Source organism: Borostomias antarcticus (genome assembly GCF_949987555.1).
Source record: "Borostomias antarcticus genome assembly, chromosome: 14".
In the NCBI taxonomy this organism is placed as follows: domain Eukaryota; kingdom Metazoa; phylum Chordata; class Actinopteri; order Stomiiformes; family Stomiidae; genus Borostomias; species Borostomias antarcticus.
Window position 1 is genome coordinate 8,991,709 of NC_140247.1, and position 17,283 is coordinate 9,008,991.

A 17,283-nucleotide genomic window follows, 5' to 3' on the forward strand; every position below is an offset into this window, starting at 1 on the left:
CCAGGGAGTGGCAGTTGAGAATTTGCCTGGGAAAACTGTCAGTTGGAGAGGGTACAGATCAAAACATTCCCACATGAGGACATTACTCCAGAACTGCATCCATTTTGTCCTCAATCCACAGGATTGCATCATTGCTCCGTTGGTGACCACAAATACGGATGGAATGTAGAAAATGGGAAAATATAGGCTACTGATTGTTCTAAATGCTTATCTGGTTACATATTAAGGTTAGAAAAGGGGTATTAGGGATTCCCCAGGCAGGAAGTTGCATCACAGCAGCAGCACACAAAGGAAAACAAAGAAGCACAATCAGGGAGACTGGTGAGGCCACCTGTTCGTTTCATGTGGTTAAATGATATTGAAAAAAAAAAGGTTACACAGATTAAAAATATATTTAAATAAGTAGTTCTGCTTGCAGGTAATTAGTGTTCTCTGTGCATAAGCAACTGATCCATGCTTGCGCAACTGATCCACCCGACTGAGTCATGTGCTTCCCTGGAACTATGTGCCAGGAACATTCTGTGTCTTGGCCTTGGCCTCACCAGGGATGTTTAAACTCCACACAGAATCCCAAATGTTTGTCCTGTCTAGTTAAAAACCAGCCAGGGCTGAAGATAAAATATATGCAAAATAAAGAAATGAATACAAGACACTGGTTTAACAAAAATAAGCTTTTTAATTTCCATTGACACTAAAATAACTATTAGTGTAGGACAAGAAAAAGCTACCCTCTGAAATGCTGTGAACATTGCAGAGTCACTTGGTCATTCACACCTCAGTCAAGAACTTTAATAAAAAAAACAGTCCCTTTCAAGATTAACATTTGACGCAACACATTCACATTTATCCCAAAAATAAAAATGCCTGTACATTCTAGTAAATAAATTAAAGATGTATGTGATGAATAAATAATGTTTTTTGTGTATATAACTTAAGTAAATATATTCTTGAAGAACAGAAGCAAGGAGGAATCCCAGTCTCCTGCATAAGACATAACCATGTTGAAATCTGTGTGTGTGTGTGTGTGTGTGTGTGTGTGTGTGTGTGTGTGTGTGCGTGTACATCGGGGTAGTTGGGTTGTGATGTTGTTTGGGAAGCAAGGCGTCGTCTTTTCCCTCAGTCTGTGTGGTGGAGAGGTGATTGTGGGGTCAGGGGTGGGGTTCTCACGCTGACCTCACTGGCACCCCCGGTGGGGAGGTACTGTAGTGCAGCCGTACAGAGCGGCTGCCCGTCTCTCAAAGGCGTTCACCATCTTCTTAACGACCTCGTCGAAGAACATAGTCGCAAGCTGAGTGTGCAGAAGGGATTTGAACTCAAATGACACCTGGAGAGAGAAAGAAAGATACAGTTATGTGTCCGTTCCTATAAACCTGCCCCCCAGAGAACATGGATTCACAAAGGTTCCACCCAGGTCAGCAAAACGCATTTATGGCCTGGTGGGTGACTGAGGTGGTTCACTTTTAATGCCTTCTACCATCACTCTACACAGTTTATTCAAAACTAAACTACCAACTACTTCTTAGGCTCCTCTAATCTTCACCTTTATTTAGGCAGGGTCCCTTTTGAGACACAGACCTCTTTTTCAATCTCTATTCCCATGCTACAGCGGACTGCAGTCTTAATCCCCGGCCTCATGTTCCTCGCAGCTGACCTGGTCCATAAACGTCTCAAACTCCCAGCTAGCTAGTTCCTAGTGGTAACTGGCAAGACCGCCGGTTCAGGATGCCAGGATGATCCCGATCAGACAGCTGGGTTTATATATAGAACCTAATTGGCTTTACAGGACACTGCCCTTCATCTATTAATTCTTTCAGAAGCGTACAAGAACTACGGAAGAGCATTAGGGCCAACAGCAGAGATTTTTTTTTTTTTAAGCTTCTGAGTTTAAAGTCAGAAATTCAGACTTTTTTCTCAGAAGTTATTTCTGACTTTTTTCTCAGAAATTCTGACTTTAAACTTAAAAAAATAAAATAAACTCAGTTGTTGGCCCTAATGCTCTTCCGTACAAGAACACAACGTAGCCATTCCACTGGCATGCTGTTTGATCTCAAGACTAAAGCTTCAGTAATCATCTACATCACTGAAGAAGGGTACTGCCGCTCAATGTTTGTGTCATTTATAAGCATTAGCTACACCCATAAGCTACAGTGGGCGACATTCTAACTTCGCTGACTTACGAAGAGATTGAGAGAGGTTTGAAATGATTCTTGTGTGGTACTCACGTAGAACTCCACCTTGCAAGAGGCTGGTTGGTCTTTGGGTCCAGGAGCAAACCTCCATAACGTCTCTAGATGATTGAAGATGGACGCGTCTGTACACACGGCCTGTAACAACACATGTGGACACTCATCATCATCGTCCTGTCCCCAGAACTGACAGCACCAAGAGTGTCCAGACTCGGGAGGCAGTGGACGCCTCTGTAAAGGTGGGGATGCCGATTCAGCGGTCTGGCAGAAATGGCGCGGGACTAGTGGGTTGTTCACGGCTGGTTTGGGGCGCCGTGGCCATGTCTGTCCACGTGACTGTGTCTGGACTAGTTTCTGACACTCAACATGTTCAGTCATGTTCAGGCTTCATTCGCCACGAGAGCTCAAAACATTAAACGAGGAGAAGCGTCCTTGCATGTCATCGACTCCCGTCTTCCACTGAGGGGAACATGAGGTTTTGACAGACTGGTAGGCAGATGGCCATCTAAACGCATCAGTTGCAGTCTTTTTTGTACGTCCTGAACTTAACCACATCCCTAATCGTTTATTTTGCTCAACCTTCATCCCTTTACTGGGAAGTCCAGATGTAGAGGCTGTACGGTAAGCAAGGGATTAACATGGGCTGTTCTTTGATGTGCCATCAACCGGTCTCAGGTAAAAACACAACGACTGCTACTTTCTAGAACTGTTTGGAGAGAGGAGAGATCCACACACTGGTATCTCCTGGTTCACTTAATTGAAAAAATGCAACGTTTCGACCCGTAGGTCTTCATCAAGCAACTTCAAAGTTTCAAATGACAGGTAGCAGGTATATATAGGCTGAGAGCCTGTGACATCACATTTGACATCATCTGCCAGTCAATTAGGCTAAAAGGTGCAGTTAGAGGCTGCAAATATATAAACACATCACAATGGCATATGAATAGCCTATATACATCAATCTAAATACAGATACAAAAAAAATAAAGTACTCTAAGATACAGCACCTGGCCTACTAAGGTTGTGCGTATTATTATTATTATTACTATAATAATAATAATAATAAAATAAATAATAAATAATAATAATAATAATAATAATACCAGCAACAATAGTAATAATAATCATCATCATCATCATTATTATTATTATTATTAATAATAAGCTCTTTTGCCTTTTAGTTTCTAGAGTTTCTTTAGTTTCTAGAGCGGTGTAGATGGACTCACCCTGACTTGGTGGTTGGGGACCGTTGTGAGCTCAGAGGTGTAGCGCTCCACAACGGGAGGGAACCCGATCTCCAGCTTCGCCCGGACATCCCCGTTCCTTCCCTTCATAATGCAAGACTTCTTACACCAGGGGACGAAATGCTGGTACTGGTCCACACTGGCCACCACGTTGTACATCTGCTCTGGAGTATACCTGGATCGGGACCCAAAAAGTCAGTCATCAAACTGATGCTATGACTCCGGGCCACTAGTTTTATGTGTGGAATGTTTTCACGCAATCGCCAAAGTATTATATTACGATTTCATTCTATGTACTTGGAAAACCTCACAGTCATACCACAGGTCTTCTCACTGTGACAGGCACTCCTCAAAAGAGCGCTGACAGTCCGTCCAAGATGGACGTCCCTATTGGCACAACTGTCAGCGTGTCCGCCTCACAAGTGGAAGAGCTCGCCAACATGGGTTCGAATCCCACCCCGGGCAAGCCCTTAACATGGGTCGAACTGTTGAACACAACCCACAGGAGAGTACAGCGGTTATGTGTGTGTGTTTGTGCACGCATGTGTGTGTGTGTGTGACTCACCCTAGCGTCCGGCATTCGGAGTAGTCCATTCTGCGGGCGGCGGTGGGGACCACCAGGTTGATGAAGCTGCGGGTGGGTGTGTCCGGGGGGCAGGCGGAGGGCAGGGGCAGGGTGGCGTGCCGCGTTCCCAGAACCCCACAGGAGACCAGGTTTCTGGGAGGTCTAGGAGGAAGAACAACAGGCTCATCTAGGATTTCCGTTCGGCTGCTGGAAATCTCAAGAGTCTCTAAACACAGTCGGGTGCTGCCTTCAGACGAACTGTCATAAGCCTACTGGTGCATTATTCAAAATAGGCCGGTGTGTTGCTGTTAGAAACATCAGGGCTTGACATTAAGCTTTTTCTGGACAAATTAAACTGATATTTTACTTTTTCAAGAAAAAAATGGGTAGTGCAGGGCAGCCTCTATCGAAAGTAATGGTTTCGTCACCCGGGGATTCCCACAGTCTCGTGACTCACATTCCACCGACCGCACTTCACAGCCCGCCCAAATAATAAAGTCGCTACAATGATTGCAAACCTACATGCAATAATGTAAGATATTTATTTGAAGGCTATAGACGAGTAAGTATGTGCGCTTAGACTTTTTTTTTGGGGGGGGGGGGGGGGGGGGTCGCTTAACAGTAACTGATGTACCGCGGTAAAGATAGCATGATGTTTGATATTCGTGCCATTCATGGTCATTCACGAGGCCGAATTTGGGTTCCGGTTTGCGGCCCGATGAAGTTGGCTACGGACTCACAGTTTCTGATTGGAATTTTAAAACACAGTTTCAGATTTGTGAAACCTTTATCCCATTTGTGAAAACTTGAAAAAGTGCGATTTCACTTTTTTCCCAATCTAGACCACATTAGACCAGGTCCAGATCAAAAACCACATTACCTACTTTTCTCTGGTTTTCATGCAGTGTATTTCAAATGCATAATCTTCGTATGGAACATAACTTCAAGGAGGCAAGAACGGTCGAATCAACAATTTCTTGAGCATCCCAGATAACAAGCGGATCTGGGCCATATACAGGCCAGATCTGGCCCTTGTGGCTTAGTTCCGGCCCATATATGGCCCAGATCCGCTTGCTATCTGGGATGCCTATTAGCCTACATGGGGTCCGAACTTCGGCAATACAAGGTTCACACAGTGTTGCCAACTCTTCCGTAAGGGAAGTAGCTATTGGCTGTCCCAGAAGTCGCTAGAAGTTGCTAGATGGCGGGGGGCAGCTTTTAAACTGGCTTCAAACCAGGAATCACATGACGACAAAAATTTGCATACAAGGAATGTTCATTAACACATATATGGTCACAAAAGATCAACTATAGTCTTCTGAATGGTCTTTGCCCCCCTTCTTGGGACATGGGGGCTCCCTGGGTCCTTCCTGGATTCATGTTACAGGACTGTAGGCTTCTCACTTCAGAGGTGACAATTTGCTATAGAATCATGCTGACTCAGAGACAAAGGTTGTAACTCACATGTTAAACTCCTTAAATCAACACAGTTCCAACTAAAGTGAAGTTTATTCATTCTTCTAATAAAATGATTACTACATGAGAGTAACACAGATGTGATTAATGTAATACATGATAAAAATATATACTACATTCACAAATAGGATAAAGGTTCCACAAATCTGAAACTGCGTCTTGGAATCTACTTGATAATCTAGTGCAGGTTTGACGGGTCTAGGTAATGTGTTTTTTGATCTGAACCTGGCCTAATGGAGAAAAAAGAGTGAAATCGCTATTTTTCCAGTTTTCACAAAGATGATGATGGTTTCACAAATCTGAAACTGTGTTTTAATGAGTCCCTGTAGTATATTTGCTAATCTAGTGCAGATTTGACAGGTCTAAATGCTGTGGTTTTTGATCTGGACCTGGACCTGGTCTAGTGTGGCGTTATGGCATTTTTAAGGTGGACTGGAAAATTCCAATCAGAAACAGTCAGTAGCCAACTTGCCGCGAATTGACCCCCAAAGCCTCGTGTTTGACCGTGAATGTCAAATGAATATCAACAAACATCATGCTGACTTTACCGCGGTATAGATGTACAGATTAATTCCCTTAACGTACAAAATATCCCCCATTCCATAAGCATGCAATGTCTGTTGTGTCTGTAGGCTATAGCCTCACCTCATATTCGCCCTGGTCGAAAGTCCTCGTGTCAGTTTAGAAGAGTGTATCTCAGACATCTCAACAAGCGCCCGGAAAAGCAGAGTCGTTTTGTTAGCCATGGTCGTGAGTTTGATGAGAGGCACTTCCCTCCGGGGCCTGTCTTTCTCCCTGGTGTAGCAGGTGGAACTGATGTGTCACATTACAAGTGCCTGATAAAGACGCGGCTTTGGGGAGTGACGAAGGTGGAACTAGAAGGATTGGCCACACCCCCTTTCCCAATTTCGGGCAAGGCCGTATATTGTTTACGCAGACGTTAGAATACCTTCAGATTTAAATCGTTTCTTTGGCATGTGCATGGTTTACACATAGCCTATGGTACTAGGAATTTGACTAGGGTAATGGCATACGCTGATTAAGACGACATACGACAGGGTGCAGGACAGTGCAAATACACAGTGCAGCAAATACAAAATACTGGTGAGTGGTCAGTAGGCCTATTAAAATAATGCTTTACCAAAAGAACACAGCTAATCTCAAGTAGTGCACTATAACATAAATAAAACAGTTTCACATTTGTGAAACCTTAATCCTATTTGTGAAAAACAGAAAAGGATGATTTCACTCTCTCTCCCCCCATCTAGACCACATTAGACTAGGTCCAGATCAAAAACCTATTTGCCTAGACCTGTCAAATCTGCAACTAGATTATCAAGTAGAATCCCCAGACTCATTACGATGCAGTGTCAGATTCTCTCTCTTTCTCTCTCTCTCTCTTTCACTGTCAGACACACGCACACACACACTGTGCGAACCGTGACGACATCGTCGGTGTGGTGTTACAAATGGAACGCGGCATTCCACAGCAAGCAGGGACGAACACAAGATCAGACTAGTGCTGCGAGCAGCAGTGAGCGGGCCCTCGCACCCCACGCGGGTCGGGGTGTGGCGCCGTTAAAGGGTGTGCTATTTCGGTGTTCAGTACTGACAGAATCTTCCTGTCACCAGTAGGTGGCGCTCTAAGCGTGACTCAATACCGACGCATAGATGTGTTCAGGACAGTACCTTGATGAAGCGTGAGAAATGTTGTGTAAATCGGACAAAGTATGTAGGAGTTATGAGGACTTCCTGTTTCACCAGTAGGTGGCGCTGTAGGTATGACGCAATACTGACCTACAGATGTGTTCAAGATGCGACCTTCATCAAGCATTAGCAATTTGGAGTAAATCGGATAATGTATGTAGGAGTTATGAGTACTTCCTGTTTCACCAGTAGGTGGCGCTGTAAGTGTAACTCAATACCGACGCATAGATGTGTTCAGAAGGTGACCTTCATGAAGCGTCAGCAATTTGGTGCAAATCGGATGATGTATGCAGGAGTTATGAGGACTTCCTGTTTCACCAATAGGTGGCGCTATAAGTATGACGCAATACTGACACATAGATGTGTTCAGGACAGAACCGTCATGAAGCGTGAGATAAATCGGACAAATGGGATAATGTAAGGAGGAGTTATGAGGACTTCCTGTTTCACCAATAGGTGGCACTATAAGTATGATGCAATACTGACACATAGATGTGTTCAGGACAGAACCGTCATGAAGCGTGAGATATATGGGACAAATTGGATTATGTATGGAGGAGATATGAGGACTTCCTGTTTCACCAATAGGTGGCGCTATAAGTATGACGCAATACTGACACATAGATGTGTTCAGGACAGAACCGTCATGAAGCGTGAGATATATTGGACAAATTGGATAATGTATGGAGGAGTTATGAGGACTTCCTGTTTCACCAATAGGTGGCGCTATAAGTATGACGCAATACTGACACATAGATGTGTTCAGGACAGAACCGTCATGAAGCGTGAGATATATCGGACAAATCCGATAATGTATGGAGGAGTTATGGGGACTTCCTGTTTCACCAATAGGTGGCGCTATACGTATGACGCAATACTGACACATAGATGTGTTCAGGACAGAACCGTCATGAAGCGTGAGATAAATCGGACAAATCGGATAATGTATGGAGGAGTTATGAGGACTTCCTGTTTCACCAATAGGTGGCGCTATAAGTATGATGCAATACTGACACATAGATGTGTTCAGGACAGAACCGTCATGAAGCGTGAGATATATCGGACAAATCCGATAATGTATGGAGGAGTTATGGGGACTTCCTGTTTCACCAATAGGTGGCGCTATACGTATGACGCAATACTGACACATAGATGTGTTCAGGACAGAACCGTCATGAAGCGTGAGCTATATCGGACAAATTGGATAATGTATGGAGGAGTTATGAGGACTTCCTGTTTCACCAATAGGTGGCGCTATAAGTATGACGCAATACTGACACATAGATGTGTTCAGGACAGAACCGTCATGAAGCGTGAGATATATCGGACAAATCGGATAATGTATGGAGAAGTTATGAGGACATCGTGTTTTATGGCGAAATGTCAAATTTTGGCGGGGCGCCACGGCAAGGGTGTTTGGTGAAAACTCAATTTTCTTGATAACTTTTGATCACAAAGGGCTTAAGATGAAGCTGACCGAGTATGAAGTTGATCGGATGAAATCTGTAGGAGGAGTTCGTTGAAATACGAGGCATGGAAATGGTCAAAACAAGGACAAAATGGCACATTAAAAGCAAAATGGCGGCCTTCCTGTTGCATGTTGGGTACAGCTCTAAGAGACATTTTAGTGTGGCTCGATGAAATACATATGCCCTCCGAATTTCGTTCGCCTACATCAAACTGAAAGGTGGGGCTCGCCATTTGAAACTTTCCAGGGGGCGCTCTTGAGCCGTTTTGCCACGCCCATTTCCGTCACCCATGAATTATCAAATTTTTCACCGGGACTGACGTATCTGCAAAGTTTCATCCGTTTTCATCGATGTTTAGGCCGCCAAAAAGGCATTTGTTTTGGAAGAAGGAGAAGGAGAAGGAGAAGGAGAATAATCCTTCGAAATACAATAGGGCCTCGCACCGCCAGTGTGCTCGGGCCCTAATAATAAACAAACTAAAGAAATTGAAGAAAGATTATAGAGACGAAAAGAAAGACCTTGGAAAAAGTGGAGCAGGACAAAGTAATATTACACAATTTTATGATGTCCTCGATGGCGTGATGGGTCAAAGACCAGCCAACCAGACCAGTGGTGCACTTAATTCGGCCACAACGGCATCGTCTACCATTGTTAACTCCATGGAACCATCCACGCCTGAATCTGACGGTAGGTTGACTGCATTCATATTATAATTTAGGTAGATACAAGTTTGTTTTGTTTCGTTGCAAATTCGACGATGCTTGCTTCATAATAAGGGTGGTAATCAACCACTTCGGCCATGCGTAAATGCGCGCTGGGAAGGAAGAATGATCTCATTCTTATCTATGCTTCTAAGTGCCAACTATTTAAATCGCCAGCCATCGAACTCGCTTTATAGAAATTATAATTTACATTCCCTTAAATGAATAGTGTGGTGACGACCCACTATAAAATGATGCAGTAGACTACGCAAGGCACTTTGGTGACGCACCACCTAAACAACTTCACGCATGCCTATATCTCCAAGCTGACATTCGCCTCATGTGTGATGTGCAGGTCATCTTAATGTGATTCTTTTATTTTTTAGAATTGTCCAATGTCAGTGAAGACACCCACATCCATACTGGGCCCTCTACCAGCAGGCTAAGACCAAATAGGCCAACCAGAGCTGCTCCTGCTGAGGATGGAGGAATCCCAGAACAGGAGGAGCAACCAAGTACACGAGAGAGTATGTTTGTGGGACAGGACCTCCTTCCATTTCTAACAAAATCATTCCGTATTGAAACCAAGTTTTCTTTAATGCTGTTATTCCACTCGGGAAAGAAGAAGAGACAGGACTTTGGTCGACTGCTGTCGTGTGAATGTGAAATGTGCTTTATAAATAAAGGTTTACTTACTTACTTACATACTTACGTACTAGGACATCCAGGATGTCCTTGGATATATGCAGAGAGCAGAAGAGAGGGCTGAGGAGAGAGGAGAGAATGATGGAGATGATGCAGACCTCTAACAACACTATCCTAGGGCTGGTTGAGAGGATGGTGTCTGCAATAGAGGCAGTTGGCAGTCAGAGCAGCAGCAGCAGTCAGAAATGACCATACTGTAACAGGCCTACCTAAAACAGGTTACATCAGGTGTCAGGTAGTAAATTTGTACATCTGTTTGTGTTTACATTTAAGTATTCGCATGTCTACTTAAACCAAGTGTTGAGGTTGTACATTTTGATGAAGTTTGTTAACCTGTCTTTTTTGTTTACATGTATTCTGTGTTCAGAGGCCTACTGTACTTTAACCTCTGTCAGGTGTTTTAATTTCACATTGGTAAATCTGACTGCATGTTTACATGTCTCAAATGTTGACTTGTTTAGGAGAAAGTATCAGGAACATGTCATTGGTTTAATAAAGAAAACTTTATTTTCCACAACATTGTGTTAAAGTTGAAAGCAGTGAAAGGCAAAAATGCCATTGATCCCTCAACTGCAGCTCGCAGGTAGTCTATGCGGTCTATCATGTAGCAGGTAGTCTATGCGGTCTATCATGTAGCAGGTAGTCTATGCGGTCTATCATGTTGTTAGATGCTATTTGTTTTCTTCTCTCTTCTTCTGCTTCGGTCAGATGTAGCTATTGGTTATATCCGGTGAGCATTGGGCAACACCCCTGCTGACGTACAACGGTTCGGCTCAAAACTGACCCGTTCTCTGGACAGAACCAAGGTTCCAGGAATTTTGAACAGAACCGGTTCACGAACCAGAGTTCTTTGGTGGAAAAGGGCTAAATGTTGTTGTCCTGGGACACTATGACTCACTACTGTATGTCCAAACAAAACTAGCAAGACGTGTTAATTATAACAGGTTGATGGCTATGACCTTGCCTACACCAAGTCCAAAATACAGTTGTTCCTCAATTATTTATTGTGAAAGTGCTGAGTTATTTATTGTGAAAGTGCTGAGTGAATGAACAATGGATTTATATGCTTTGGCATTACTGGTGTTGCGCTCTGCTACCTCGGGCCACTAGGGGGGGTAACAGTCAACTAAAAATGCACCTCCATAATCCCTGGGTGATCCAGCATTAAGTGGTTATGTAGTGCCACTAGGAATGGGGGCGTTAGGGACCATTACAAATGACATGGAAACCATTCCTTCATTGACGTCACTCTGCCGTCATCAGTTTGTCAACCTTACAGTTGAGGTTGTGGTTGTGCAATTGTGTTCATTATGAAAAACCCATAGGGAGGGAAAGTGAAAACATGCGCCCCTAGTGGATTTGTTCCTATCGGAGAGGAGTTTCAATATAAACTCCCATAGACCGGATTTTCTAATAATTACTACAAAGCCATTTCGGTAAAGTTATCAAAACAAAAACTTGTGAGTGTCTTTACAGTAATAACCTACTAACCTTGAGAATTTCAAACAGTATTTCACCTTCTTTCAAATTTTCAAAATTGCTCCATTCCTCCAGTCAAAGTCAATGGAATTTAAGAAAAATATTTTCATAATTCGAATTGTGATTGAAAATCAACTATGATCACCGGAATCAACAAAGTTTGTCTCCAAGTATTTGCCGTTTAAGGCATTCTACTAACTTTTCTGTGTCGACCAAGATATGATTTTTCAAAAGACGTGTCTATGAGAAATCCCATTCATTCTCTCGGCATTAGTAACACTACCTCTAGGGGGCGATGAGATTACTTTCCCTTCCTATTCCTACCTTGAGCAGATAGATCTGGGGTGAGTTCAGCCTCTGCAAAACATTGCAAAACATTTATTGCAAAATATTTATGGAAATGTAAACGGCTGTGTGTTGAACATGCTTTTGTGATACGGAAGTGTTGCACCTATGACAGCTGAGAAGATAATGTTGAAGTTTATAAATCAGTCTCCTGACTGGGTAACACCTCTGATACAACCATCAAACAAGAGAAACCCTATCTCAAAGCACGTTGCACACCGTTTCTAGTAAACATATCGTTCAACCCGGAAACTAGCAAAACGATTCACACTGTTTTCAGATTGAACTCACCCCTGACAGAGTAGCTGCCACCTGGTGGACAAAGTAAAAACAACCAGTGAAGCGTGAATTGTTTCCTGAAACAAGATTATTTCAGAACGCTTCAAGATTTCTTCATTTGAACTGAGTGGCGATATAATCTTAGTTATGATCTTAGTCACATCTTAGTTAGCAGCAACAAACCGCCGACTGGATTTACGAACTGCATTATGAACCTTTAGTAGGAACAATGTAGATCAGAATGTCCCTGCCTGGGAACACATATGTGTTTATGTGTGTGTGTGTGTGTGTGTGTGTGTGTGTGTGTGTTTGACTAGTGTGTGCGTGTGTGTTTGCTGTGTGTGTGTGTGTGTGTTTGTATGTGTGTGTGTCCCACCAAGTCATTGCTTTGTGCCAGTGTTTGTGCCAGTGAGTGGGAGCACACAGAGATCCCTCTCACGCTGGGTGAAGGTTACGGCAGAAGAGGTCCAGTAAACACCAGAACGCTGGGAAATTACATGATAAGAGAAAAAGTCTGTTCAAAGTTCAACATCAGACTGGGCGAAAATAAAAATTAACTCTCACGATTTGAGCACTACTTATTTTATTTGACGAATGTTTTTTGCTATAACTTCAAACGACAAAATCAATGCTTTTATTGTCAACTATCTGTGTTTAAGGAGGTGCCTGGACATGACTAGGCTACTATTGGTGCGTTCGTTTATAACTGGGAGGTGGCAAATTGCGACTTGCTACTAGGAATGATTAAATACAACGCTGCATGAACTCGCACTTCCTTGTCGCAAATTCGGATATGTTTCTCAGCCCCCAGTTGCTCGAATGCACTAGATATAACTAGGTAACTGTGATATAATGGTATATAGCTCGAATGCACACAGGTCGGAGGTAGGTATTTTGCCACTTGCGACTTGCCACCTCCGACCACAAACGAACGCACCATATGTCGCAGGGACTCACCCCCAATCCAACTCTTGCTGAGTGCCAAGCAGGAAGGCATCGGGTACCATTTTTTTGTAGTCTTTGGTGTGACTCGGCCAGGGATTGAACCCCCAACCTCCCGATCTAGGGGTGGACACTCTAACCACAAGGCCACTGAGCTGGTTGAAAATAAAGCTCCTACCCATCACGAGTAACTAAGATCAAATTGTATATAGGCCTATTGTACTGTAGTAGTTGTGGAAGGTTTTGTCTTATAAACCACAGATAATATAATCTTGTGAGAACATCCAGCACTGCAAAAAATATTAGTTAAAATACAAGAAATGTATGAAAATGAAATGAAATGTACTCAATTTTATGAAAATTACTGAATTTGAGGAGAAATGACTTAATACTGGTGAAATTATCTGTCCAGCAAGATAATTTTACTTAGAAATCTTAAAATAGTCTGGTTCGAGTCAAGAAATAAGATAGAATCTAGTAAATAACTTTTAAAACAAGATAATAAATCTCATACTTCCAAATGTAAGATTTGAAATCTTGGCAAGCAGAGAACAGTTTGCAGTGTGATCTCGCAAGCCTGGCGAGCTCGCTGTGTGTTTCAGCATGTGAGCTTGCAAGTAGGATGTTCTCACAAGGCCAAGATAGAAGTAGGTGTGGATTTCCACTGACTTGTCATCCCCTTGAGAACTCACTCATACAATAACTCCTGCCCCACCAATTTACATTTATTATTGGGAGTGAATTAACGTTATTGCTGCTATTCTATTCGAGACAAACTAACCCAAAAGCATATGAATGCAAATAGTTGTATTTATTTATCATGATTGGAATAACAACAGTACTTTAGGTTACCTTCTCTGTCCTTACTGGCGAACTGGGCTTGGATTATGCTCAGTAAGAAAAAGCTGTCTAGCAATATGGCCACTAATATTTCTGTGTTGTGTTGGTTGAGAAGATGTGGTTGCTCATAGCTCGGATGTACTGGGAGCCGTCGGGGGCGGTGAACTTGAGGCTGGTGAAGAAGGCGCTGTTGGTGTAGTATCTGAAGGCAGGGCTGGCGGACTGGATGGCGTCCAGGAAGACCTGTAGGACACAGCCACCAGAGACGCAGAGCCACAGCTGTCAAAACCGCTCAGCAGCGCTACTTACACTATCACAGAGAGTCCATAATTAGCTCTCATATACTGTACAAGTATGCACTGTGCTCCCGGGGGGGGGGGGGGGGGGGGGGGGGGGGGGAGAAGACATGTTGACTTAAAGGTAGCCTGTGTGATGTGACGTCACTACCGAATGGAGCGGGGTGACACTTGCCAGTATGCATGCTTTGACTGCTGGCACTGAGAGAAGGGGGAAATCTTCCTTATTTACAACATCTCTGATAGGTGATCACCTGGGTATGAAGTCATCAAATCACACAGTCCACCTTTAAAGTAAAAATAAAATAAAATAAAATAAAATAAAATAAAATAAAATAAAATAAAATAAAATAAAATAAAATAAAATAAAATAAAATAAAATAAAATAAAATAAAATAAAATAAAATAAAATAAAATAAAATAAAATAAAATAAAATAAAATAAAATAAAATAAAATAAAATAAAATAAATAAATAAATAAAAAAAATAAACTCAGATCGGACTTCACTAAAGTGACACTACTCTTCCCAGACTGTACCTTTACAATATCGTCTGTGTCCTGGGCGGTATTCTGGAACACAGTCCCACAGTGCTGCAGATAGGCGTCGTAGAGGCCGCGCGTGTGGGCGTCCACCAGCTGGAGGGCGGGGTCTCCCAGCTCCGCCCTCTGCACATTGTTCATGAAGTCCGTGTTGACAGGGCCGCATTCGATGAGGCTCACGCTGCATGATGGGACATGGAATCTTTACACACGCATTCAATTTCCGATCCACTTCCCACAACTACAGCTAAATAGACAGGCATGCGCAGGCATACCTAACTCAAAAGTGCATCATGATAACGACGCAAACCTGTAAACTTACTGGATGTTAAAGTGTTGCAGCAGGATGGCCAGACTCTCACAGGTTCCCTCCACCGCAAACTTACTAGCACAGTAGACCTCATTAAAGGGCAGTCCTATGACAAAGACAGACAAAAGACATACAGACAGACGGAGTTACTTTGACATAGTCGGGTGTAGCTTCTTACGTTCTGAACTACTTCTGTCCATCCAGCCCCACGCCCTGCCCGGTCTCACCCTGCAGCCCTCCGACGCTGCCGGTGACCAGGATGCGCCCCTGACCCCTGGCCTTCATCCCGGGGAGGAATGTCTGGATGGTGCTGATGGTCCCCAGCAGGTTGACCTCCAGGATCCCCCTCATGGTATCCAGGGACTGCAGCTCCAAGGGCCCCATCAGGCCCACGCCAGCGTTACACACTGGAAAGACCGTAGAAAACACACACACACACACACACTTAAGTGCAGAACACACACTTGCATGCAAAGACCAGAGAACACACACGCACACAGTGCAGAACACACACTCGCATGCACACACACACACACACACACACACACACACACTTAAGTGCAGAACACACACTCACATGCAAAGACCAGAGAACACACACGCACACTTAAGTTCAGAACACACACTCACATGCGCGCACACACACACACACACACACACACACAGCCATACACATAAAAACAGAACACACACAGAACATATCGTCACATTGTTTCTAAACCATGAGACAGAACCAGACCCAAGATGTCCACCCTCTTCTCCCTGACCCGGTCTCTGGCGTCCAGGATGGACTGCTGGTCGGTGACGTCCATCTGCAGCATGTCCAGGGTGTCCTTGTGAAGGCCCTTCACACACTCCAGAAGACGCTCCTTCTTGCTCAGGTTCCTCATGGTGGCGTAGACTAAACACAGATGTTTCTCAAGGACAAATCTTCTACACAAGGATGCATGTGTACCAGTACTCTAGATCAGGCATTCCCAAACTGTGAGGCGGGCCTCTCCTAGGGGGGCCCCAAAGAAATTCAGGGGAGGCGCGGAGGGATGGTTAGAAAAAAAAAGGAAAAACATGTTTTTTATTTTTAAAATGTCTATGGTTTTTATGAATGAAACGTGATTTTAAAGGTCAGAAGATCAAAATAAATAATGGGAGAGATGTATAGGGAGGCTAGCGAACGCTGCCTTCCATAATGGACACATTTGGGGGGTTGGGGGGGCGCGGTGTGTCACTGTTTTCATAGGGGAGGCCCACATTGATGAAGTTTGGGAACCCATGCTCTAGATGAACTTAGGCCTACTGTAGCCTACATACGTTTTGGTCATTTAAATATTATTAGTTACGTAGGCTACATATGTTTTTGACATTTAAATATTATTACAGTTACGCTAGTTAAAACCGAAGTACAAGGTAAATATTTTTGTAATTGTCCAAATATGCAAGGACTCATTGAAGTCTATACAACGTTAATAACTTTAGGAAGTATATACTGTTTTTTAGACACTAACTACACATTTCTCATATTTACAGACGTAAACAAAAACAGTGAATTTACAGAGGAAGCCGTGTCACGTTTATATCCTTCCTTTATAGATAGATAGATAGATAGATATATAGATAGATAGATAGATAGATCTTTATTATTATCCTACCTTTATATGTTTTGTTTGGATCGGAGGCCAGTCGGACGGCCAGGCTGAGGCCTATCCCCGACGAGCATCCCGTGATGAGCACGACGGTCTGGTCCATCAGGCTGCTGCACATCTCCGGGTTCGGTACCGGTCTGCAGAGAGGGCGGACTGAGGCGAGGAAGACCACCGTAGCCGGTGAGAAAGGGAAGGGATGAGACCGAGGGAAGAGACGCTCGACTTCCCTCTCGAAGTCTCGTGTTTTACAGTTGCTGCTATCTCAAGGTTGTCAGACTGTAAACATGAGAATTGTTCCCACCCTGTGATGGAGCCTCTGCTAGTCAGAGTTCGAGTTTTGTGGGGGTCTCTAAACTTTCTAACGTTAGGGGCAGAGAAAGTCGTGGCCAGGTGTTCCTGTGTAACACGGCCATCACCCCGCCCAAATCTCCTCATTCTCCTCCCCACACGCCACTGCCAACAGCTCTCATGATCCTAGGAACCTCTCTCTGATGAGCCCTTCGTGGGAGCAGTGTCAGCTGCTAGTATCTCCCAAAAGGCCAAACCTGGATATAGTCA

At 43.6% G+C, this 17,283-nt stretch overlaps 2 protein-coding genes across 2 annotated transcripts; both read right to left on the bottom strand.

Moving 5' to 3' along the window:
* Window positions 1-811: 811 nt before the first annotated feature.
* LOC311318032 (coenzyme Q-binding protein COQ10 homolog, mitochondrial) lies at window positions 812-6,250 on the bottom strand. Its single transcript, XM_084449214.1, has 5 exons — window positions 6,117-6,250; window positions 3,996-4,157; window positions 3,413-3,605; window positions 2,223-2,324; window positions 812-1,324 (listed from the first exon to the last, which is right to left on the bottom strand). The coding sequence occupies exons 1-5, from the start codon at window positions 6,215-6,217 to the stop codon at window positions 1,175-1,177; spliced, it is 708 nt and encodes a 235-aa protein (XP_084305340.1). The 5' UTR covers window positions 6,218-6,250; the 3' UTR covers window positions 812-1,174.
* Window positions 6,251-14,022: 7,772 nt separating this feature from the next.
* On the bottom strand, window positions 14,023-16,834 carry hsd17b1 (hydroxysteroid (17-beta) dehydrogenase 1; the record flags this gene model as incomplete). Its single annotated transcript, XM_084448419.1, has 6 exons — window positions 16,732-16,834; window positions 15,825-15,986; window positions 15,313-15,492; window positions 15,098-15,191; window positions 14,773-14,956; window positions 14,023-14,181 (listed from the first exon to the last, which is right to left on the bottom strand). The coding sequence occupies exons 1-6, from the start codon at window positions 16,826-16,828 to the stop codon at window positions 14,023-14,025; spliced, it is 876 nt and encodes a 291-aa protein (XP_084304545.1). The 5' UTR covers window positions 16,829-16,834.
* Window positions 16,835-17,283: the final 449 nt, after the last annotated feature.

Excerpts from the sequence above, each read along its gene's own strand:
- LOC311318032 (XM_084449214.1), bottom strand. The coding sequence starts at position 6,217 with ATGGCTAACAAAACGACTCTGCTTTTCCGGGCGCTTGTTGAGATGTCT. Across the intron at positions 4,158-6,116 it reads TCGACCAGGGCGAATATGAG|ACCTCCCAGAAACCTGGTCT; the intron begins GTGAGGCTATAG and ends TCTTCCTCCTAG. Across the intron at positions 2,325-3,412 it reads TCCCCAACCACCAAGTCAGG|GCCGTGTGTACAGACGCGTC; the intron begins GTGAGTCCATCT and ends GTGTTGTTACAG.